This window comes from Monodelphis domestica, chromosome 2, assembly GCF_027887165.1.
Source record: "Monodelphis domestica isolate mMonDom1 chromosome 2, mMonDom1.pri, whole genome shotgun sequence".
Taxonomy (NCBI): domain Eukaryota; kingdom Metazoa; phylum Chordata; class Mammalia; order Didelphimorphia; family Didelphidae; genus Monodelphis; species Monodelphis domestica.
Genome location: NC_077228.1, coordinates 107,644,908 through 107,669,313, shown reverse-complemented (window position 1 = coordinate 107,669,313; position 24,406 = coordinate 107,644,908). Strand labels below are relative to the sequence as shown.

At 39.6% G+C, this 24,406-nt stretch overlaps 1 protein-coding gene across 1 annotated transcript; it reads left to right on the top strand.

Annotated features, from left to right (window-relative positions):
• The first annotated feature begins 226 nt into the window (after window positions 1-226).
• On the top strand, window positions 227-23,799 carry LOC100017009 (renin-like). Its single transcript, XM_056814622.1, has 8 exons — window positions 227-343; window positions 1,328-1,451; window positions 3,266-3,384; window positions 4,885-5,081; window positions 7,032-7,151; window positions 8,566-8,707; window positions 16,203-16,301; window positions 23,480-23,799. The coding sequence occupies exons 1-8, from the start codon at window positions 227-229 to the stop codon at window positions 23,642-23,644; spliced, it is 1,083 nt and encodes a 360-aa protein (XP_056670600.1). The 3' UTR covers window positions 23,645-23,799.
• Window positions 23,800-24,406: the final 607 nt, after the last annotated feature.

The window sequence follows — 24,406 nt, the reverse complement described above, 5'->3', positions numbered from 1 at the left end:
TCTGGTTCAGGTAAAACTACCCATGATACCCGGGCCCCAGAATTTCCTGGGATCTTAGAAATAGGTGCAGCTCTCTACTGTGTGGTCTCAGAAGTTGGGGTATTCCTAACTGGGGGGCAGGGGAATGAGTGAAATAATCTTAAGGGATTGAGTAGGGGACCCTGGGAAATTCTAATATGCTTGTCTTTTCTTTCCTCTATTCCTGGTCAGGATTCCCCTCAAGAAAATGACCTCAGTCAAAGAGGCCATGAAGATGAAGGGCAAGCACGTGCGAATATTGAAAGTGGAAGACAACTTCTTGTATGATAATATATCCTCTATTGTTCTCACCAATTATGAGGATGTAAGCTCTCCACTACTGATACTTATCTCTACCTCTCTAAAGCTCCCCAGGGCACAAATCCAGCTAGAAATTCTAGATGATATGAAACAAGGGTTTTAAATCTTTTTTTATTGTTTTTATCAGTTAAATGAGAGCACTAGAGGAAAAAAAATAGAAAATAAATAAGACTTCTAAAAGAATTAGAAAGTTAATTAAGGCTTGGCAAAAGGGATGCAAAACTTTGCCCAAGGAACAAACTACTTGAAAATTAGACTGGATCAAATGGAAGCCAGTGATTCTGTGAGACAACAGTAAAACAAAAACAAAGCTAAATGGCTTTTTAAAAATAGAAGAAAGTCTAAGGTATCTCATAGCAAAAATGACTAAACAGGAAAATGGATCAAGGAGAAAAAAATTTAAGAAACAATGAACTACCTATGGAACGCCATTTTTAAAACTGCCTAGATATATTTCAATAAATGTTAAAAGAAAGTATCCAAAGTAGTTAGAATCAGAGGCCAAAATGGAAATAGAACTCATTTGGTAATTTTTTCAAAGAAATTAAAAATGAATACTTCTAGGAATGTTATAACCAACATTCAGAACTTCTAGGTCAAAGGAAAAAAATACTGTAAGGCACAGAAAATTAAAAGTAATAATAGTAAAAATATATATCTTTACAATACTTTGAGGATTATAAAGTGTTTTTGTTTACACTAGAGGTATGTAGTTCAAAAAGGTATCATCCCCACTTTATAGATGAGCAAGATGAGGCTCAGTAAAGTTAGGTGAGTAGCACAAGGCCACACAAAGTTAGTTTTTGAGAGCTGGGAATGAAAAGCTGACCAGTCCCTCACACTTTCCAGTACACTATTCTGTATCTCATAACTTGAGGTTCCCTTAAGAGATCATTTTGTTTAATCTGCTCATTCTATAGATGAAAAAACTGAAGTCCAAGGAACTAAGATGATTTGCCATCAATCTCTCCTTTTTTTATGCCCACAGATCCAGTATTATGGTGAGATCAGTATTGGCACCCCACCCCAAACCTTCAAAGTTGTTTTTGACACTGGCTCTTCTGACTTTTGGGTGCCTTCCATCCTTTGTAGCCCATTCAATAACGTGTGTGGTAAGATCCTAGCCCCTTGGCACCAAGGTCCGGGTTCTCCTGGTTGGGAGGTTGAATTTTGTGCTTTTCCCCAAACCAGTGTAAATCTAAGTCATTTCTCCTCCTATCCTCTCATCCACCAATCCATCATTCAATAGGGTTAGGGATAATTCTACCTTTCTAAATAGCGGAAACAAAAGTCCAGAACTATCAGACTTGTGTATAGAACCCAGGAGTTCTCACTCCCAGCTCCTTGTTCTTTTAGCCAGAAAAGATGAATGATAGGGGGGGATACAAAATAAAATCTGATCCCCTGAAGATAAATCTGGGTCTTCCTCAGTCTGGGACAAGACAGAATTCCTAAGCCTCTCCTCATTCGCACCCTCACTTTGCCTTGTGTTTCCATGCTTGTAGCCACATTCTCATCACTAAAGTCCCGTGGCTTTTTTTAATCCTTGCCTTCCATTTCAGAATCAATATTGTATATTGGTTCCAAGGCAGAAGAGAGGTAAGGGCTGGGCAATGGGCATTAAGTGACTTGTCCAGGGTCACACAGCTAGGAAGCCCCATGGTTTTTAACTATGCCCTGCCAAGAACTAGATCCCTCTCATTTCCTCCATTTAATTGCCCTCTCTGTCCCTTAGCCCTCTCTCACTGACACTTAGACCTGCTCCATCCTTGGCATTTAACCTCCATTCAAGGAGCTCTCATGACTCCTAGCAATTAGATCTCCATCAATATCATTTTAGCATCTCTTGCAGGTCCTTAGCCCCTAATCCATCAATCAACACTTATTTCTCCACTATACATTGTGTACTTCCTGTCTCCACCCCCACCCCAAGACTAGAGATGCTTCAAGCTGATTCATTTAAAAGATGGAACAAAGCTCAGGAGGAATCCTAAACAGAGTACAGAGGCTTACCTAGGGTAAGGCAAGTGGGGCTTAGGCATAAGCTGAAAGTCCATTCAATCTTTAGCAATATGTAAACACCAACTAACTGCTTTGGTTAAATAGGAAGCTGACAGATGACAGGCTAGAGGAGCCCTACTATACTGGTCCACCCAGGAAGTTCCCAGAAGGAGCTCTGCTTCCCCACAATCTCTGTATTCATAATGGGGGTGATGTCAGGGTTTTCATCCCAAATGAAAGTCTCCCTTGTTTGCAGCAGGATTTGGGTTGTAATATATGAAAAAACAACAAAACTGAAACCTAGTTTAGGCCCTGACAGAGTGTAGGGCAGATAGCATATATCCATCATTTTTACATTTGTAAAGGTTTTCTTGAGGGGTACAGATTGACCTGGGGTTTCCTTGAGATGGGTACTCCCAGGTGAAGAAACCCCCTCAACCAGTACCCATGGGCACCTTCTCTGAGACTTGGGGGTCTTAGCTAAGCCCTGGGATAGTAAGAGACTTGTGAAGGGTCAGCAAGCCAGTCTGTGTTAAAGCCAAGTCTTCCTTGCTTTGGACTCTTTCTATTCAACCATGATGCCTTTAGGCACATCCTTTATTATTTTTTTAACCCTGACTTTCTGTCTCATTAACAACTCTAAGACAGAAGGCCAAAGGCTAGGCAAATGGGGCCAAATGACTTGCCCAGAGTCACACAACTAGGCACATTCCTAAAACTTTTAACCCTATCCACCTGTGCTCCCACCAGTGACAGCAGATTGCAGAATTGTAGACTGTTAGGAAGGATGTTAGAGAGCATCTGTTGGCCCCCTTTCTGGACAGAGAAGGTCACTCATTAGTGACAGAGAGAGGAGCCCAATCTCCTTCTGATCTCAGTGCATTCCTGCCTTTACTGCCCTACTTAGTTTTTGTCTCTTCCCCAGAGATGCACAAAGGATACCATTCCTCACTTTCCTCTACTTACAAAACAAATGGGTCTGATTTCGATGTCTGGTATGCATCTGGTCACGTCAACGGCTTCCTGAGCCAGGATATACTGACTGTGAGTACCTCCCATAGGAAATAATGTTCCCCTCACCAATTTCCCATAATTTAGGATCCTGGAGTAATCCTTGTGGGAAAGGGGGGAGGTTAAGGAAAGGGGATGGATGTCAGCCTACTTTGAGAACAGATGGGTCCTGGGAAACAATGGAGTTCTTCTACGTCCGTTTGGTCACTAGGGAGTAGTGATACAGCTCACATACCTATCCTAGAAAGTGGTTCAGTTACTGCCTCAAAAAGAAAATCTGGATTATTTTCATGGTATTTTGTGTGTAATTTGCATGTGATTCACTTAAGGGTAAGATACTTAGTAGTTCTAGTCCATTCCTTGTTCTTTTCCTCCTGTGATATGATTTGAGAAAATAAAAAATCTCTCTTCTATATATCTCTTCCCTTGTTCTCCAAGTCCTCTCTCCTCATTTCCCTAAGGGAGGGCACTAGCATTGTGACTGGATTTGGGCATTATATTATCTTAGAGAATAAATCACAGGCCAGTTAGTGGTAAAGACAGACTTACTGTATGAATCCATGCAGCATCCTATTGACTCTCAACTGAGAGAGAAGATCTTGGGAAATGAATCACCTGAAAACAGTTTATTTTGGAAGAGAGACATTTGGGGTGTGGGGGCAGGGTACAATCTGAAGCTTGGACCAATACCTTGGAACTGTGGCTGGGTGGGAATCTTTGGGAGTGGAAGGAAGGCATTAGGGACGTCATAGAGAGAAGGGGCTAAAGGAAGTAGAGAAGGAAGTGAAAGACAGACTAAAAGATCCAACTTATTCCAGTTTGGCTCAAATTCAAATCTGTTCCTCTCTACCCAGTGCTCCTCCAGGTCCTGACCTGTTGGGTTGACTTTAGGTCAGGTCATTCCTGAGGGAGAATGTGCAGGACAACTTGGGCTGTGCCTCCCAAAACTCCATGAATATTTTTATCTAGGTGACATCAGGTTTTGATGAGTAGCAAGGCCATCCTGGAAGAGGATAAGAAGGCAGCCTGGAGCCCAGGGGGCACATAGGGAGTGGTGAAGGGGTTAGGTTGTCATGCAACCCAACTCATAGGTAAGGGGAGTGTTGGCTATAGCCAGAGAGGATTAGGGTGGAGCAGGGACTCTTGTGCTTACTGTGGGACTTTGGGCAAATCATTTAATCTTCTGTGCCTCAGTTTCCTCATCTATAAAATGAAGGGTTTGAACTAGATGACCTCAATGATCCCTTGAATTCTAAATCTGGGGGTCAGAGTCAAGATGGCAACATAGGAGCAGCAAAAGCAAAAACCACTCTGACTATCCTTCCATACAAATCTTTAAAAAGTGCTTCAAAAATACTACCTTCTGAATCGATCTTCAAACTACCTGCTTTTCTTCTTTTTCTTCTCTAAATCCTCTAAATCTAATAATGGACTGTACACCAAGTTAGGGACCAGTATGCTGATTTGTTGTGGTCTATGGTCAGAACCATGCCTGGTCAGCTAACTTTCTTCTCTGGCTTCTTAAATCCACAGATTGGTGGAATAGAGGTGACTCAGGTATTTGGTGAGGCCACATCACTGTCTTTTATACCCTTTGGACTGACTTTCTTTGATGGAGTCCTGGGCCTCAGCTTCCCTACTCAATCAATGAATGGAATCACTCCTGTCTTTGACAACATAATGGCCCAAGGGGTGCTGAAGGAAGATATCTTCTCTATCTACTACAGCAGGTGAGACTGTTCTTCTGGAGTGGGATTCCACACCCTAGGGAGGAGGAAAGGAAGTGAATTTTGCCCTTGACTGTGCCCTCTGCTGGAGCAAGAAGGGCAAGAGGACTCACTTATATGAGATATCATGAGAAAATTATTTTTATTTAGCTTTGGAAAGCATAGCATCCAAAATAAGGAGGTGGTAGTACTACTGACCAATCCCCTGACTTGCACAGACTAGTTCTGGAGAACCCTGTTTGATTCTGGGCACCACAGAACAAAGAGAATATTGATAGTCTGGGACAGATCCAAAGGAGGGCATCCACTAAGGTAGAGAACCCTGAGTCATGAATGTTTAGCTGGGGAAAAAAGAAGACTAAATTATGACGAGTAGTGAACATGATGGCTGTCTTCTAGAACTGGGAAAGCTACCATATTACAAAGAGATTAGTTAGGCTCATTCTATTTATTCCCAGAGGGCAGAACCAATGGCAATCCAGAGAAGTTATAGAGATGATTAGGCTGGTGTCAGGAAAAAATTTCCTAATGACTAGAGTTGTGTGAAAAGAGTGGAGGCTGCTTTGTGAGATAATGGGTTCCCTCTCACTAAAAGGCAGTATAGACAATGAGGAAATATCTGTACTCAATATGTATGTACTAAATGGCATAGCATCCAAATTTCTAAAGGAGAAACTAGTGGAGCTCAAGGATGAAATAGATAGAAAAACTATACTAGTGAGAGACCTGAACCTTCCTCTATCTGAACTAGATAAATCAAACCAAAAAATAAATAAGAAAGAGGTGAGAGAAGCGAATGAAATCTTAGAAAAATTAGAGTTAGTAGACATGTGGAGAAAAATAAATAAGGACAAAAAGGAATGCACCTTCTTTTCAGTAGCACATGGTACATTCACAAAAATTGACCATATATTAGGGCACGAAAACATTGCAAACAAGTGCCAAAGGGCAGAAATAATAAATGCAACCTTATCAGACCACAATGCAATGAACATAATAATTAGTAAGGGTACATGGAGAGATAAATAAAAAATTAACTGGAATTAAACAATATGATTCTCCAAAATCAGCTAGTTAAAGAACAAATTATAGAAACAATTAATAACTTCATTGAAGAAAATGACAATGGTAAGACATCCTTTCAAAACCTATGGGATGCAGCCAAAGCAGTACTCGGAGGGGGGTGGGGGGGGGATTTATATCCTTGAGTTCATATATAAACAAATTAAGAAGGGCAGAGGTCAATGAATTGGTCATGCAAATTAAAAAACTAGAAAGTGAACAAATTAAAAATCCTCAAATGAAGACTAAATTAGAGATCCTAAAAATCAAAGGAGAAATCAATAAAATTGAAAGTCAAAAAACTATTGATTTAATAAATAAGACTAAAAGCTGGTACTTTGAAAAAACAAATAAAATAGACAAAGTACTAGTCAGTCTAATTAAAAAAAGGAAAGAAAAAAACCAAATTGACAGTATCCAAGATGAAAAGGGAGAATTCACCTCTAATGAAGAGGAAATTAAGGCAATCATTAAAAACTACTGTGCCCAATTATATGGCAACAAATATGGCAATCTAGGTGATATGGATGAATACTTACAAAAATATAAATTGCCAAAGAGGCCCAGTCTCATTGGAGACTGACTGCTGATATTCTCTGCACCAATCCCACCCCTCCCCACCCTTTTGGTCACAATCCCATGCATTCCTACCCTTACCTTCCTGCCATCTTTCCCAGAATCTTGTCTGAGATGCCAAGCCCTGTTCTTTGGGGCCTGGGCCTCCTATCCCCATGGCCCAATCCAATGCTTAGCCTAGTCCCTGACACATAGTAGACACTTAATAAATGTTTATTGACTTGATTGTCCCTATTCTCCAAACCTCTCTCCCTATTTCCCCTTGACCCTGAATCCTCAGACCTCAGGGTGAAAAGATTGTCATCTGCCTTCCAGGAAGTCGGGGGAAACCGAAGGAGAGCTGATACTTGGAGGCAGAGACCCCAAATATTACCAAGGGAACTTTCACTACATCAAGATCAGCCATCCAGACTTCTGGCAGATCCAGATGCAAGGGTCAGGAATCGCCATTGGTTCTAATTCCATTCCACCTCCTAACTCACCCTGAAATCCATACAAATCTACCGTTTTGCCAATCCCAAGAATTTTTGTCACCTACTTTTCTACATTCAGATACCTCTGGAATGACTTCTATCTATCCACCATTATTTTTCACTAGGGAGCACTGTCATTGACTATTTCTTTTAAACCCTTACTTTCTCTCTTATAATCAACTCTAAGACAAAAAGGCAAGGGCTAGACAAACTGGGTTAAGTGACTGGTCCAGGGTCACATAGCTAGGAATCATTTGAGACTAAATTTGAACACAGGTCCTCCTGATTCCTGGCCTGGTGCTCTATCTACTGTGCCACCCAGCTTCCTCTGCCATAGACTATTGGTGGGGGAGGGTGGGTTATCTGTTTTCTTTTCTATCTTTTTCAAATACAGGAAAAAACTATTTTTGGCTATTGATTTCTGACATTTTAGGATTCAGATTTTCTCATTTCCTCCTTTCCCCTCCAAGGTGGTAAATAGTCTGATAAAAGTCTTTCATGCAAAATAGATTTCATATTCCCCATGTCTGATCAGAAGATGTATCAATATACAATTAAAAAGAACATGAAACTTGGGTATTCATGAGAGAGAAGGAAGAGGAGACAGAGGGAGTATTCCTAACGTATTTGGAGGAAGGTGAGAAGGGGAGGAACTAACCCTAACAATCCAAGGACTTGACAGCTTGATAAAAATAAGAGACTGCTGAAATTGCAATTGGAGATCTGACTTTTAATCCTGGATCTGACAATCACCATAGCTTCATCTGTAAAATGGGATTAATTGTACTATCCTATACCTCCTTCATGAATTGATTATGAAGAAATGCTTTACAAACATTAATCATTAGACCTGGTTCCTTCTGTCCACCTCCGTCTCCTCTAATACGTGGAAGTTCTAGTCCAATGTCCTCTAGGAAATCTCCCCAGTTTTAGCTCAATTATTTTTCTCTCTCTTTTTTAACCTTTACTTTCTCTCTTACAGGCTGTGTATTGGTTCCAAGGCAGAAAAACAGTAAAATCTAGATAAACAGGATTAAGTGACTTGCTCAGGAACACACAGGAAGTGTCTGAGGCCAGATTTGACCCCAGAACCTCCCATCTCATGGTCTTGTTCTCAAACCACTGAACCACCTAACTATCCCCCAGCTAAACTATTTTCCACCTATATAACACATTCTCTGAAATGTCCTTCCCATGTATTTGGAGCATCACATCCACTCTATCCAAATATCAACTCCCTGAAGGAAGGGATTGTATCTGTTCTTTGCTCTGTCCCCAAGATCCTAATCTGAAGCTCTAAGTCTCTGGGGAGGGGGGGAATTGCCTGACCCTACTGGCCTGTGAACACTCTTTCTGTCTCTGACCTTCCCATACAGGGTGGCTCTCAAGTCTTATGTGCTGTCCTGTGAGGATGGATGTCCTGCTATTGTGGACACAGGAACATCCTACATCACAGGCCCATCTGAGGACATATGGGCCCTGATGAAGGCGATTGGAGCTAAGGAGCACGAGCAAGAAGTAAGCAACCAAACTATGGGAAGAAGAAGAGAGTGGGGGTTGCCAAGAAGGGCTGGGTAAAACCAGAGTCCTGGAGTTGACTTCCCAGAGAATGTAAGAGCCATAAGGGGGCTGATTCAGAGGTGGTAATCTCAAAGGTGGTTGTCCCATTTCAGTCTGCCCCATTCCCTGCAAATGCAATAATTACTCAGAAGGTAGCATAGATTTAAGAGTTAGAAGGACCCTCAGAAGTCTTCATTCTAACCTGTTCACAAATTTCCTGCACAGCATTCTTTACAGGTATTCACCCAGCATCTGCTGGAACACTTCCACTCATAGGGAGCTCACCACCTTACACAAGGTAAACAGTTCTATTTATTGCCACAAAATTTGACTATTGGCACCACTGAAGTGGCTCAATGCATAGAGTGCTAGAATCAGAAAGATTTGAGTTCAAATTATTAGCTCTGTGACCTTGAACAAGTCTCTGAACTTCTGTTTGTCTAACCCACTGGAGAAGGAAATGTCAAATGACTCCAGTACTTGCCAAGAAAACTCCATACTAGGTCATGATGAATTGGATGCAATTGAACAACATCCAAATGTTCAACTGTTAGAAAATTCTCCCTGAGACAGAGTCAAATCGGCCTCTATAATATCCAGCTATTAGAATAGGGTAATTTATAATTAAAAAACATTTTTTTTTCATTTGAAAAGGTTTAGTCAATTTAGAACATTATTCCTTGGTTACAATAATCACATTATTTCCCTCCCTCCCCTACACACACTCTTCCCTCAGCCAATGAGCAATTTCATTGGGTATTACTTGTGTCCTTGATCAGGACATAATTCCATGTTGTTGTTTACACTAGGATGTTCATTTAGAGTCTACATCCCCAACCATATACCTTTGACCCAAGTATTCAAGCAGTTGTTTTTCGTCAGTGTTTTTACTCCCACAGTGTTTCCTCTGGACGTGGATAGTGGTTTTTCTTGTACATTCCTCCAAGTTGTTCAGAGTCATTGCATTGCCACTAATTAAGAAGTCCATTACGTTTGAATGTACCACAGTGTATCAGTATCTGTGTACAATGTTTTCCTGGTTCTGCTCCTCTCACTCTGCATCAACCTCCCTCTGGAGGTTCTTCCAGTCCCCATGGAATTCCTCCACTTTATTATTCCTTTGAGCACAATAGTATTCCATCACCAACATATACCACAATTTGTTCAGCCGTTCCCCAATTGAAGGGCATCCCCTCATTTTCCAATTTGTTGCCACCACAAAGAGCGCAGCTATGAATATTTTTGTACATGTCTTTTTCCTTATTATCTCTTTGGGGTACAAACCCAGCAGAGCTATAGCTGGATCAAAGGGCAGACAGTCTTTTATCACCCTTTCAGCATAGTTCCAAATTGCCCTCCAGAATGGTTGGATCAATTCACAACTCCACCAGCAATGAATTAATGTCCCAACTTTGCCACATCCCCTCCAGCATTCATTACTTTCCGTTACTGTCTAGCTCTTGCTTGGTTTTAAGATCTTTCCTTTCCCAAAGATCTGACAAGTATACTATTCTGTGTTCACCTAATTTGCTTATAGTTTCCTTCTTTATATTCAGGTCATTCACAAATTCTGAGTTTATCTTGGTGTAGGGTATGAGATGTTGATCCAAACCTAATCTCTCCCATACTGTCTTCCAATTTTCCCAGCAGTTTTTATCAAAAAGTGGGTTTTGGTCCCAAAAACTGGGATCTTTGAACTTATCATAGACTGTCTTGCTGAGGTCATTTAGCCCAAGTCTATTGCACTGATCCTCTTTTCTGTATCTTAGCCAGTACCAAATTGTTTTGATAACCACTGCTTTATAGCATAGTTTAAGATCTGGGACTGCAAGTCCTCCTTCCTTTGCATTTTTTTTCATGATTTCCCTGGCTATCCTTGATCTTTTGTTCTTCCAAATGAACTTTGTTATGTTTTTTTTTTCTAATTCAGTAAAAAAAGTTTTTTGGTAGTTCAATGGGTATGGCACTAAATAAGTAAATTAATTTGGGTAGGACTGTCATTTTTTTTAAACCCTTACCTTCTGTCTTGGAGCCAATAAGTGGTAAGGATTAGGCAATGGGGATTAAGTGACTTGCCCAGGGTCGCACAGCTAGGAAGTAGCTGAGGCCAGATTAGAATCTAGGACCTTCCATCTCTAGGCCTGGCTCTCAATCCACTGAACCACACAGCTGCCCCCAGGATTGTCATTTTTATTATGTTAGCTCATCCCACCCATGAGCAATCAATGTTTTTCCAAATGTTTAGATCTAGTTTTAATTGTGTGGCGAGTTTTATAATTGTGTTCATATAGTTCCTGTGTTTGTCTCAGTAGATAGATTCCTAAGTATTTTATTTTGTCTAGGGTTATTTTAAATGGAATTTCTTTTTCTAATTCTTGCTGCTAAAATGGGTTGGAGATATATAGAAATGCTGATGACTTATGCGGGTTTATTTTGTACCCTGCAACTTTGCTAAAGTTGCTGATTAATTCAACTAGCTTTTTTCCTGATTCTCTAGGATTCTTTAAGTCAACCATCACATCATCTGCAAAGAGTGATAGCTTGGTCTCCTCATTGCCAACTTTAATACCTTCAATTTCTTTTTCTTCTCTAATTGCTACAGCTAGTATTTCTAGTACAATGTTAAATAGTAGAGGTGATAATGAGCATCCTTGTTTCACTCCTGATCTTATCGGGAAGGCTTCTAGTTTATGCCCATTGCAGATGATGTTTGCTGATGGTTTTAGATATATATTGTTTATTAATTTTAGGAAAGGCCCTTCTATTTCTATACTTTCTAGTGTTTTCAAAAGGAATGAGTGTTGTATCTTATCAAAGGGTTTTTCTGCGTCTATTGAGATAATCATGTGATTTTTGTCAGTTTGCTTGTTAATATGGTCAATTATATGGATGGTTTTCCTAATATTGAACCATCCTTTCATTACTGGTATGAATCCTACCTGGTCATAGTGAATAACCCTCATGATAACTTCCTGGAGCCGTTTTGCTAGCATCCTATTTAAGATTTTTGCATCTATGTTCATTAAGGAGATTGGTCTATAGTTTTCTTTCTCTGTTTTTGACCTGCCTGGATTTAGGATCAGTACCATGTTTGTGCTGTAAAATGAATTTGGTAGAACTCCTTCTTTGCTTATTCTGTCAAGTAGTTTGTATAAAACTGGGATTAGTTTGAATGTTTGATAGAATTCATTTGTGAATCCATCTGGACCTGGGGATTTTTTCTTAGGGATTTCTTTGATGGCTTGTTCAATTTCTTCTTCTGATATGGGGTTGTTTAGGTAATTTATTTCTTCCTCTGTTAGTCTAGGCAATTTATATTTTTGTAAGTATTCATCCATAACACCTAGATTGCCATATTTTTCCCATATAATTGGGCATAGTAGTTTTTAATGATTGCCTTAATTTCCTCTTCATTTGAGGTGAGGTCTCCCTTTTAATAAGGTTGCATTTACTATTTCTGCTCTTTTGCACTTGTTTGCAATGTTTTTATGCCCTAATACATGGTCAATTTTTGTGAATGTACCATGTGCTGCTGAAAAGAAGGTGTATTCCTTTTTGTCCCTATTTATTTTTCTCCATGTATACTAACTCTAATTTTTCTAAGATTTCATTCACTTCTCTTACCTCTTTCTCATTTATTTTTTGGTTTGATTTATCTAGTTCAGATAGAGGAAGGTTCAGGTCTCCCACTAGTATAGTTTTTCTATCTATTTCATCCTTGAGCTCCACTAGTTTCTCCTTTAGAAATTTGAATGCTATGCCATTTGGTGCATACACGTTGAGTACGAATATTTCCTCATTGTCTATACTGCCTTTTCTCGGGATGTAATTACCTTCCCTATCTCTTTTAAATAGATTTATTTTTACTTTGGCTTTGTCAGATATCATGATTGCAACTCCTGCCTTCTTTTTATAATCAGTTGATGCCCAATAGATTTTGCTCCATCCTCTTACTTTCACCCTATGCATATCTACCTTCCTCATGTGGGTTTCTTGTAAACAGCATATGGTAGGGTTTTGAATTCTAATCCACTTTGCTATTTGCTTGTGTTTTATGGGTGAGTTCATTCGATTCACATTCAGAGTTATGATTACTAGCTGTGTATTTCCCAGCATTTTGATTTCTACTCCTGGCCCTGCCTTTTCTTCTTTTACTATTTCCTTCTACAACAATGTTTGTTTTTTTATCAATTCCCCTAGTTCCCATCCTTATTTTACTTTCCTTTCTACTCCCCTCCCTTCTTATTCCCCCCTTATTTTCCTGTAGTCTTTCTAAAATTATCCCCCACCCTCTCCATCCCTTGTACTGCATCCCTCCCCAACAGTCAGTTTATTACCCTTCTAGTTCCCATAGGGCACAAATCTATTCTCTGCCCCCAATGGATTGGATTGTTCTTTCCTCTTTGGGTCAATTTCAAAGTGCATAAGAGTTGAGTATTTCCTATCTCCAACCTCTTTACCCTTCCAGTGTATTGATGTTCTCCCCCCTCCCATCATTAGCTTCTTTGTGACTTAAATTTGCCCCCATTTGTTTCTTTTCCCATTTATTTTAGTATTAACCTCTTTTTTTAGATCTAATTGTATATATATGGATATACACACATGTATATGTATTTATGCATGCATATATCTATATACCTATTTATGTCTTCTCCTTTCATCCTATACAATGTGTCATTCTTCCCTCTAAATGTAATTCTTCTAGCTGCCTAGTTGATAACAACAACTTTTAAGAGTTACCAATGACCTCTTTTCTTATAGGGATACATATCATTTTAACTCATTGAGTCTCTTAAAAATTTTTTGTTTTGTCTTGTTTTTCTTTTTTTCCCTCTTTTTTAATTACCTTTTGATGGTTCTCTTGAGTTCTGTGCTTGGACATCAAGTTTTCTGTTCAGGAATGGTCTTTTCTTTGCAAATTCTTGGAATTCTTCTATTTTGTTGAATGACCATACTTTCCCCTCTAAGAATATAGTCAGTTTTGCTGGGTAGTTGATTCTTGGTTGTAGACCTAGTTCCCTTGCTTTCTGGGATATCATATTCCATGCCTTTCAGTCCTTCAGTGTGGATGCAGCCAGATCCTGCATTATCCTCACTGTGGTTCCATGGTATCTGAATGACATCTTCTTGGCAGCTTGTAATGTCTTTTCTTTGGTCTGATAGTTTTTGAATTTGGCTATAACGTTCCTGGGTATTGTCAGTTGGGGATTAAGTACAGGAGGTGATCTGTGGATTCTTTCAATCTCCACTTTTCCCTCTTGTTCTAGAATATTGGGGCACTTTTCTTCAATAATTTCCTATAGTATTGTGTCCAGGTTTTTTTTTTTTTTTGTCATGGTCTTCATAGACGAATGATTCTTAAGATGTCTTTCTTTGAACAGTTTTCTAAAATCTCTGTTTTGGGAATGAGATGCTTCATGTTTTCCTCAATTTTTTTCATTCTTTTGGTTTTGTTTTATAGTGTCCTGCTGCCTTGTGAGGTCACTTAATTCTAGTTGTATTATGGTTCTTAAAGACTGGATTTCATAACTGGCTTTTTGGTCATCCTTCTCTTTCTGGTCTGATTTTCTATGAAGGTCATCTTTCTTCCTCTTTATCTCATCTTTCATCTCCTTTGCCTCATTTTCAAGCTGGTTTATTTTGGCTTTCAAGACACTATTTTCTGTTTCCAGATGACTTATCTTAGTTTTTAAGTTCTTTTTCCAATTGTCTTCAGCCTCTCTTAATTGTGTTTTCAATTGCATTTTGAGTTCTTCCACAGCCTGTATCTAATTCGCTGGGATTTCTGATTTTTCCTTTGCTGATCCCTCCCCCTCTGTTTCGTTCACTCTTTGCTGTACAGAACCTGTACAGAAGCTGCCTATTGTAATTTCTTTCTTCTTTTTCTGTTGTTTGCTCATATTCACCCCTTCTTTGCTCCTCATATTTGTCTGTGCTCTTGCTCCTCTCATTTTTTTGGTTTTGGGGGCTTCTGTCAGTCTCCCCTCTTGGAGATTTAACAGAAGATCTCTCGGTGCAGTCTCTGGGGGAGGGTTGTTGGGGATTTGAGCTTCCCTGTCTTCTGGAGGCTTTTGATTGGATTCAAGTCCAGAAGTCAATGAGGGAAGGGTGTGGAGCCTGGCCTTCCCTGAGTTCTGAAGAGGTTTGATAGGGTTAAGTTCAGCTGAGTTGGTCTGGATGTGCTCTGAGGCCAACAGCTCCTGGAAGGCAGGAGCAAATATGGAGGATCTCCACAGCTCTGGCCAGGCTGCCAGCTCTATGCTCCCTCTCTAGCTCCTTCCCCGCTGTCTATGTTCGATGCTCTGAGTCTGGCACAGCCCTGCCCACAAGGTAAACCCTCCAAACCAGCACCTTTTCCTGCCCAGAGGTTCCTGCTGCCACTGGAGTCTTAGTGCTCTAGGTGGGTGGAGGGAAGATTCCTGGGACCTTCCTCTGCCTTCCCTTTAAACCCAAGTGTTCTCGGATTCCAGCTTTTGGGGGGTGTACATTGTGAATTGAGTCTAGCAGGAGGGTTCCTTGACTCTGTCTTGTTGTTAGGCTTGATTTTCAGTCCCCTAGGAGCATTCAGTTTGTGCTCAATAAGGAAGGGTATTCAGAGGTCTGAACTTCTGCTCCTTCTAGGCTGCCATCTTGACTCCACCTCTAAAAAATATTTACATATAATATATGTATACATATATATTTGAAAGGTTATCAATTAGAAGAGAGATAAGAATTTGTTCTACTTGGCCCCAGAGAGCCATTTGCTAAGAGCAAGGAGTAGAATTAGACAATCCCAATTTCAGTTCAATGTATGAAAAATGTCCTAAAAATGAGGGCTGCCCCAAAGTGTCATTCAACTTTGGGTTGCCTCAATGGAAAATGAATCCCCTATTACCTAAGGAAGGAAGTGATCATTTGATGATCACCTGATGCCTATGCTGGAGATGGAAGCTGGCAAATGTTGAAAAGAAATGTTTAACGAAATAGACTTTTCTGTTTGACACCAGCTCTATAGAGCAGTTGCTTAGTCATCATCAGTCCTGTCCAAATCTTCATGATCCCATGTGGGGTTTTCTTAGCAAAGCTTATGGAGTGGTTTTGCCATTTCCTTCTCCAGCTCTTTTTACAGATGAGGAAACTGAGGCAAGCAGGGTGAAGTCACTTGTCTGGGATCACAGAGCTAATAAGTATCTGAGGCCACACTCAGGAAGATGAGTCTTCCTGACTCCAGGCTCAATAGTCTATCCCCTCGCTGCCCCCATGGAGGCAGAGGGGCTCCCTGTTCGAATTAGAGGTAAAACTCAATGGCCTCTGGGGCTACTTTCGATTCTGACTGTGTAAACTGAACCTGGACTAACACTGAAAAAGGGAATCCAGATGACACATCAAGCCCTTTCTTACTGATCTGTGCACATGTGAGGTCTAGAATGCCTGGAACTCACACAGGCTTTGGGACCCTTTATGCCCACAGTATTTTGTAAAATGTGACATGGCACCCAAGCTCCCGAATATCTCCTTCAACTTCGATGGCAAGAACTTCACACTCCAAGGTTCTGAATATGTCTTAGAGGTAAGCTTCTGGATCACTCTCTGTCTGTCTATCTCTCTCTCTGAAGGAGGGGGCCATGGGAATTAGGAATTAGGAATCAGCTGCATGGCTAAAAACCAGGGTAGGGGAGTGGTGAATATAGAGAGTTAAAGGTACTTCTATGCTTCCTCCATAAAAGATGGTTCATTTACTAACTAGCCCCAAAGTGTTTGGGCTATCAAGTATATGTATCCCAACAACCCTAGAAAGTTGATAGTATATAAGTTTTATCCCCATTTTACAGATGAGGAAACTCAGGGTCAGAGATTCAATTGGATGATCAACAGAGACAGTGTTTTTTTTTCTTTTATTCCTTTATCTTGTCTTATTGTTATTAACAGCATTTCTGGAACTATATAAAATAATTGTGGATAGAGAGAGAGAGCACATCCTTGCTCCTCTTTGTATTTATTGAAAACAATTCTAGTATATTCCAATTGCATGTGGTGATGATCTTTTGGTTTAAGATAGATGTCTTTTGCATTAATATAAAGGTCTCCATCTATGCCCATACTTTGCAGCATTTTAATCATAAAAATATGTTATATTTTGCTTCTCTTGAGATGATCATGGGAGTTTTGGATACTTGGATTTTAATAACCTAGGTTGCTAGGTGGCACAGTGGATACAAGGATGACTGGTAGTATTCAGGTTCTGAGTTCAAATCCTACCTCTGATCCTTTCTAGCTATGGGGTCTTAGGCAACTCATTTTATTTCTATTTGCCCAAGTTTCCTCATCCATAAAATAGGAATAGTAATAGTTCCTCCTTCCCAGGGTTGTTGTGAGATGTCAAGTACTTAGCATAAGACCTGACATAGAGTAAACAACATATAAATGTTAACAATCATCATCATTATTACTAATTGTATGATTATTTTTCTAATATTGGACTATCTTTCTATCCCTAGTATAAACCCAATTGATCATAATGAAGGATTTCTTAAAGGAATCTCTGAAATATTATTTTGTTTAATATTTTGAGTCAATGTTTATTAATGATATTGCCCTGTGATTTTTCTTTTTGTGTTTTATCTTTCCTTGGTCTAGGTATTAAGACTCTATTTGTCTCACAAAAGGATTCTGATAGGGTGCTCTGTCAATTATTGGAGATAATTTGTAAAGTATAGGTAATAAGTATTTTTTTTAAAGATTTATAGAGTTCAAGGTAGCTAGGTGGCTCAGTAGATAGAATATCACATCTGCAGTTGGGAAGACCTGGATTCAAATTTGATCTCAGACACTTCGTACTATGTAAACCTGGGCAAGCCACTTATCCCCAATTGCCTAGCCCTTCCTGTTCTGCCTTGAAGCTGGTAGTTAGTATCAATTCTGAGATAGAAGGTAAGTGCTAAAAAATGTTTTATGGAATTCTACTGTGAATTCATCAGGATCAAGAGGTTTATTTTTTTCCTTTTGTAATTGATTTATACATAAATCTATTTCCTTTTCTGAGGTGGGTTATGTAAAGAATCTCCCTGGAAGGTGTGGGTATTTCATATTATTAAGGCATTCCTCTATTTCTTTTGTATTCTCAATTTTGTTAACATACAACTGTGCACCTTGTGTTCTGATTATTCCTTTTATTTCTATTGATTTTTCTATGATTTCACCTTCTTCATTTGCTCCCTTACTGATTTGATTTTTTACTCTCATTTTAATCAGGTTAGCTAAGGGTTAATCAATTTTATTAGTCTTCAGTTTTAGTTTTATTTATAATTGTTGTAGGGTTTTTGTTTCCAATTTATATTTCCCCTCCATTTTTTAATATCTGTTCTGCAAAAGCCTCTTAATTAGTCTCTCTGTTTCTAGTCTCATTCTTCTCCAATATGTTATTTACCACTACCAAAATTATATTCCTAAGGCACAGCTCTGACTCAGCCATGCTTTTGCACAAAATCTCCAATTGTTCCCTACTTGCTCTAAAATATTAGCATTTACCATGCCTTGTATCAACCTCATAGCCTACCATATGCCCTCTCTGATAAAATGCAGGCTCCTCAGTTTGACTCCCCTACAGTTGTCAGTGTTTTCTTCTCAAATTATCTTGCATCTGTTCATTCAGGTGTGGGTTATGTTATCTTCAGTAGAATGAGGATTGGGGGGGGGGGCAGCTGAGTAGGTCAGTGGATTGAGAATCAGACTCAAGGATTGGAGTTCCTGGGTTCAAATCTGGGCTCACACACATCCTAGTTCAGTGACTCTGGTCAAGTCACTTAACCCTCATTTCCTAGCCCTTACCACTCTTCTGCCTTGGAACCAATACATAGTACTGATTCTAAGACAAAAGGGAAGAAGAAGAAGAAGAAGAAGAAGAAGAAGAAGAAGAAGAAGAAGAATGGGGGCTCCTTAAGGGCTGTTCTGGTTATTGTATTGTTCTGGTCTTTGTACTGCCAGCACCTATAGCATAGTGCAACAATTGTATATGCTTCAGGTTTGTTTAAATGAATTGAATTAAGAAACCTGGCTTCTAGGGGCTGCTCTGTCACTAGTCATCTGACAATTCATTTCCCCTCTCTGGTCCTCAGTTTTCTTACCTATAAAATAAGACAGTTAGCCTTTATTATCTCTCGAAATGCTTCCAACTTTAAGATTCTACTAAATAAGGGCAGCCATGAGATAGAGAGCCAGACCTGGAGTCAAGAGGTCTTAGATACAAATTTGACCTCAAAGGCTTCCTAGCTGTGTCACAACCCCGAGTGCCCAGACTTTTCTGTTCTCCTGTCTTGTTTTAGAATTGGTACTAAGACAGAAGGTAAGAATTTTAAAAAAAAAATTTAAGATTCTTTTAAATAGCTTTCTTTCCCAGAAATTAAGGCTATCCATATGGCAGAACAAGAGAACCATGACCATGGTGTGGTAAAAAGATTGTGGATCTTTGATTCTCGGAGAACTCTTTAACTTCCCAATTGTCCCTGGTTTCCTCAATATAAAGTGATGAAAATAATGTTTTCATTAGCTACTTCACAGCATATCTGAGCATTGAGGTACTTTGGAAAGATACTTAGTACTTATATTTCATAATATTAGGCATTTATTATATTTATATTGATGATTATTATTATTATTGAGAGCTTCACCATGGGACAGCTTCAAGAACTTCTTCTGAAATGACAATGGCTCAATTAAAACTAGACTAAGCTGCCTCCAGCTCATAGGGTAACCCAAATACAAAAGAATTGTGGACCTGGGGTGAAGGAGAAGGTAGAGGGAGACCTGTTCAGGAAAGGAGATCTGCCCAAAGTTGTCCCTGGTTAAAAATGTGGAGGTGGTCTCCTTCCTGACAGGGCCAGTCACTCTAGGTTCTATTTCCTCCTGGGACATAGTGTTCTGACCTTTTCCCATCCCAACTAGAAGAAAGCCAGATGTGTATTTCTGGAGAGGATTTGCATTTCCCATACAAGTGATAGGAAATAATAAGACTTATATGTCCCTTTAAGAGTTATAAAGCACTTGACATTTGTTCTCATTAGTTGAGATGGTTTTAGACTGGGAATTTTCCTGGAGGCTACCCCCTAAGAGGGGACCATCAGTGGGGTGTGGAATGGGGTGAGGGGTGGGGGATTGATCATCAGAAATAAACAGCAGGGAATAGCTAGGTAGCACAAAGAATAGAGCACCACGCCTAGAATTGGGAGCACCTGGATTCAAATCTAGCCTCTGATACTTCCTAACCGTGTAACTCTGAGCAAGTTACTTAACCCTATTTGCCTAGCTCTTACTTCTCTTCTGCCTTGTCTATTCTAAGAGAGAAGATTAGAGTTAACAAAAAAAAATTAAATTAAGAGCAGTGTCGGAATTTAACAGGTTGAAAGGAAATGGGATGATGGTGGGATTTATGGGAAAGGGAAAAGCAAGGTGGGAGAGCGCTACAGGAGTCTGAAAAAATGATTAGATGAAGAAGGAGGCAGATGCCATCAAACCAAGGGTCTCTGGGAAAGTATAATAGTAGGCATTTATTGTTTGATGAATGATTAAGTGTTAGGAAATGAAAATGTCAGTACATCTCAAAGAAGCTAAGCAGTAATTTGACAGACGGAAACAACAAAAAGAGTTTTTATTGAATCTGGAAATGAACAAGGAGTTGGACTACTTCAATGGTATCTAATTTAAACAGTAAGGATTCCTATGGGACCCATATTGACTTCAAAAATGATAAATTAACATTGTCTATAATGTATTGTGTAGTTGTTTATTTTGTTCAACATTTCATAATATCATTTAAAAAATTCTACCTTCTATTTAGAATAGGTTCTATAACCAAGGCCTGGGTAATTTGGGCTAAATGATTACCTAGGTTCAAATGGCTTGGAAGGATCTGAAGCCAGTTTTGAACTCAGGACCACCCACCTCTAGGCCTGGCTCTTTATCCATTGAGCTACCTAGTAACCCCAATTACATTTTTTAAATGTACCTTCCATCCAAAAATTATACCTCCATATTAGAAACAAAACTGTGTATGGGTCCCAAGACAGAAGAATAATAAGGGCTAGGCAACAGGAGTTAAGTGACTTTCCCAGGCTCACACAGCTAGAAAGTATCATGAACTTAGGGTCTCCCATCTCCAGGCCTGTCTCTCTATCCATTTACTCATGTAGGTACCCTCAATTACATTTTAAAAATTACCCTCTGTCTTAAAAATCAATAATCTGTATTGTTTCTGTTAAGGTCCGGGATTTCACCCACCACCATGGAAGTCCATGAACAATGCAAACTGGCAGAGAGGAGCCATTTATTGAACTGATATGCGCATCAGTGGGAATCTCTATCCTCAGAGTTCTGAGTTGCTTCTGACAGGCTGGGCTTTTTATACTTTTCTGTAGGCACGGTTTTCTAGCCACCTTATCTATTATATACCATCCTTGGAATTTTGCCTGCATGTATGGCTCTTATCTGCTTCCTACTATTCTTGGAACTTTGACAATTCTATATTATTGGGGTCTTCCTGGCCTGTTGTTTGACATATTTATTGGGGTCCTCCTGGCCTTTATCTGGTACCTACTGCAGCTGGCGGTTTGGCATGGTTCTGACAAGTTTCTCAAGGCTCATTAGGCCTTCCTGCTAGGATTTGGCATATTTACAGTTCTGACAGGTCAGCCTGTTAGGCCTTCCTGTTTTCTCAAGGTTGGCCATTTTCTGGCCTCCCTCAGTTCCAAGGCAATGAGAGTGGTAAGAGCTGGGCAATGGGGGTTAAGTGACCTGCCCAGGGTCACAGAGCTAGGAAGGGTCTGAGGCCACATTTGAACGCAGGAGTTCTCATCTCCATGCCTGACTCTTTATCCCCTGAGCCACCTAGCTTCCTCCTAATTACATTTTAGTTTAGTTCAAGTAGAACTGGGTTCCATAGCAGTGAGTTTGGCACCTCTGAACTGTATGACTTTGAGGCTCAGGAATGTGACTGTGAAAATATGGGTTTCAAGACTGTGAATTGCCCAAACTGTAAAGATAATTTTTAGCATCTTGATTTTATATCAAAAATAAGTGGTCGCCATGGAAAAAATTCCCAAATATGAAATATCCAAGTCAGCTATGTTTTATGGAGATTTTAATTAATATAAATGAAGGAATTAATGAAAGGGAAAGAGACAGAGTAAGAGGAAATAGTAGGAAAAGGCTAGGGCCTAGGTCTTTCTCTTTAAGAGAGAAACTAAGTCAGTCTTTAATCGCTCACCACAAGATCTTTCCAAGCAAAACTCTAGTGTTCAGAAACCCAGCAGCCTCCTCTGATTCCTGACCTCCAATTTGAGCTTCCAAAGCTGAATTAAATCGAACTACCTGAATTGGTTCAGACAGTTCCTTTTAAAGAGAATTTTCTCCTATGTCACCTCCCCTAAAATTTCACATTTACCAATCACAGTAGACATTTTCCAAAGGACTGATCATTCTTAATTCACATCTTGTTATCACCTTCTCTGGGTAGACTAAAACTTCTGAGAATTTCACATCTCTTTGCTAAGCTTGACCTTTTAGTGATTAATTTAACCTTTATAGGTACTTATTACCCTTTTGCATTAGATCTAAAAATAGACCTAGTTTAAGTGCTTTTGCCTTACAAAACAGTATGGGTTAAGTACTTTTTCATTGTTCAGTAAGGAATTTTACAACTTTATCTTCCCCCAAGGTATGCCTAAGAATGGGTGGAGTTATTTTAAAGTTCCCAATGCATTCCTGATCAAGTACCTCCATTGTTTAAATGGGGAATAGCTTAACCAAATGTTCCAAGGTAGAATCTGAGAAATTTTAAGATTCACAGGAAATAATAGAGATAATTGTGAAGTCTTGCACACAGGTTCCAACAATAAACTTCCCAAGTAAATGGGGAGAGGTAGATAGAAGTAGTTTGACAAAAAATCAGAGAGATTCAGTGACCTGCACACTCAGAATCAGTCAACAAGGTGATAGAGCAAGGGGGAAAACAGCTGATTCCATTTTAGGCTACAGTGTGAAGGCAGGTACTAGCTCTGCTGCATTCTGTCCTGATCAGAATATCAGGGATGCTACATTTAGTCCTGGATGTTACATTGGTGGAATGACATTGATAAGCTAGAGATTTCCCAGAGGAGGACAAACAGGCTGGTAAAAAAAGATCAGTTTAGGATACTGGGGATGTCTAGCTTAGAGAAGAGTTTGGAGGAAGAGCTGGTTGTGGAGTTGTGGTGGAGGAAGTTATCATTACCTTTATGTACTTGAAGGACTAACTGGAGGAAGAAGAATTATTGTGTTTCTGCTTGACTCCAGACAGAAGAGCTAGGAAAGATGGGTAGAAGGTTAAAGAGGTTGAATAAACTTCAAAACTAGCAGGATTGATATAAAGAACAATCTCCTGATGTTAATTGCTAACACATGGTGGAATGGACTAACTCAGGAAGCAATGGGTTCCTCTCTTCTGGATGTTTTCAGCATAAGGCAAGATGGCATTTGTCAAGCATATCATATTAGTTTTCCTTCATGTTGGACTAGATGCCTTCTATGCTTCCTTCTAACTGAACCTTTGCAATCTTGTCATCCCTTTCCTTCCAGTGCTAAGATTCTGTGATTTTTATCATAACCAGGAGCTAAATTGAGTATTTTCTAAAAGCTAGGATCAGAAGAAGAGGAAGGGGGTGAAGGACCATGCAGGTTTGTTAAAGAGCATCATTCTAAATTATTCTCTCCTTGCAGGAGGTTAACAAGAGAGATCCAAAGATGTGCCTGGTGGCCATCAATGGCCTGGATATGACAACCCGGGATGGACCTCTATGGATCCTGGGAGCAACCTTTATCCGAAAGTTCTACACTGAATTTGACCGGCACAACAATCGAATTGGTTTTGCCTTGGCAGCCTGACCTTCTCTGTCCACATCCGTTTTGGATCCCGCTTTCTCCCAGTTGTGCTTCAGTCCTTGGTATAGGAGCAAGTCCTTCCATCAAGCTCTCTAATCCTGCAGACCACTGTTAATATTCTTCTTTAATTGAGCATAGAATAATGTTTCATTGCTCAAATCTGGACCTGTCTTTTAGATGAGGATGGAGTGTAGCAGAAACTGGGAGAAGCACAATGTCTCTTCAGAATGTAAAAGACAATAATCCTTCAACAAATCCATATAGGCTCATAAACTCTGAAGTCCAAATGGACACATGTATCACCCTTTGTTATATAATTGCAATTCCAATTGCAATATCTTCTTCTCCTCCTAATTTTTCTTGTTCTCTTGTTCTTCTTGTTCTTGTTCTTGTTCTTCTTCTTCTTCTTCTTCTTCTTCTTCTTCTTCTTCTTCTTCTTCTTCTTCTTCTTCTTCTTCTTCTTCTTCTTTTCTTGTTCTTCTTTACCTTCTGTCATAGAATCAATAGTAAGTATCAATTACAAGAGAGAAGAGTGGCAGGGGCTGGGCAATTGGTGATAAGTGACTCACCCAAGGTCACACGGCTAGAAAAAGTTTGAACCCAGGAGTTCCCATCTCCAGACCTGGCCACCAAGCTTTCCTGAAATAGCTTCTTTTTGTAATTTGATTTTTTTTTCAATTAAACGTAGAAACATTTGTTGAAGATTGTTATCTAGCATTTTGTGATTAAGATTATCTCCCTCCCCAAGGCAGTAAAGAGCCTCTT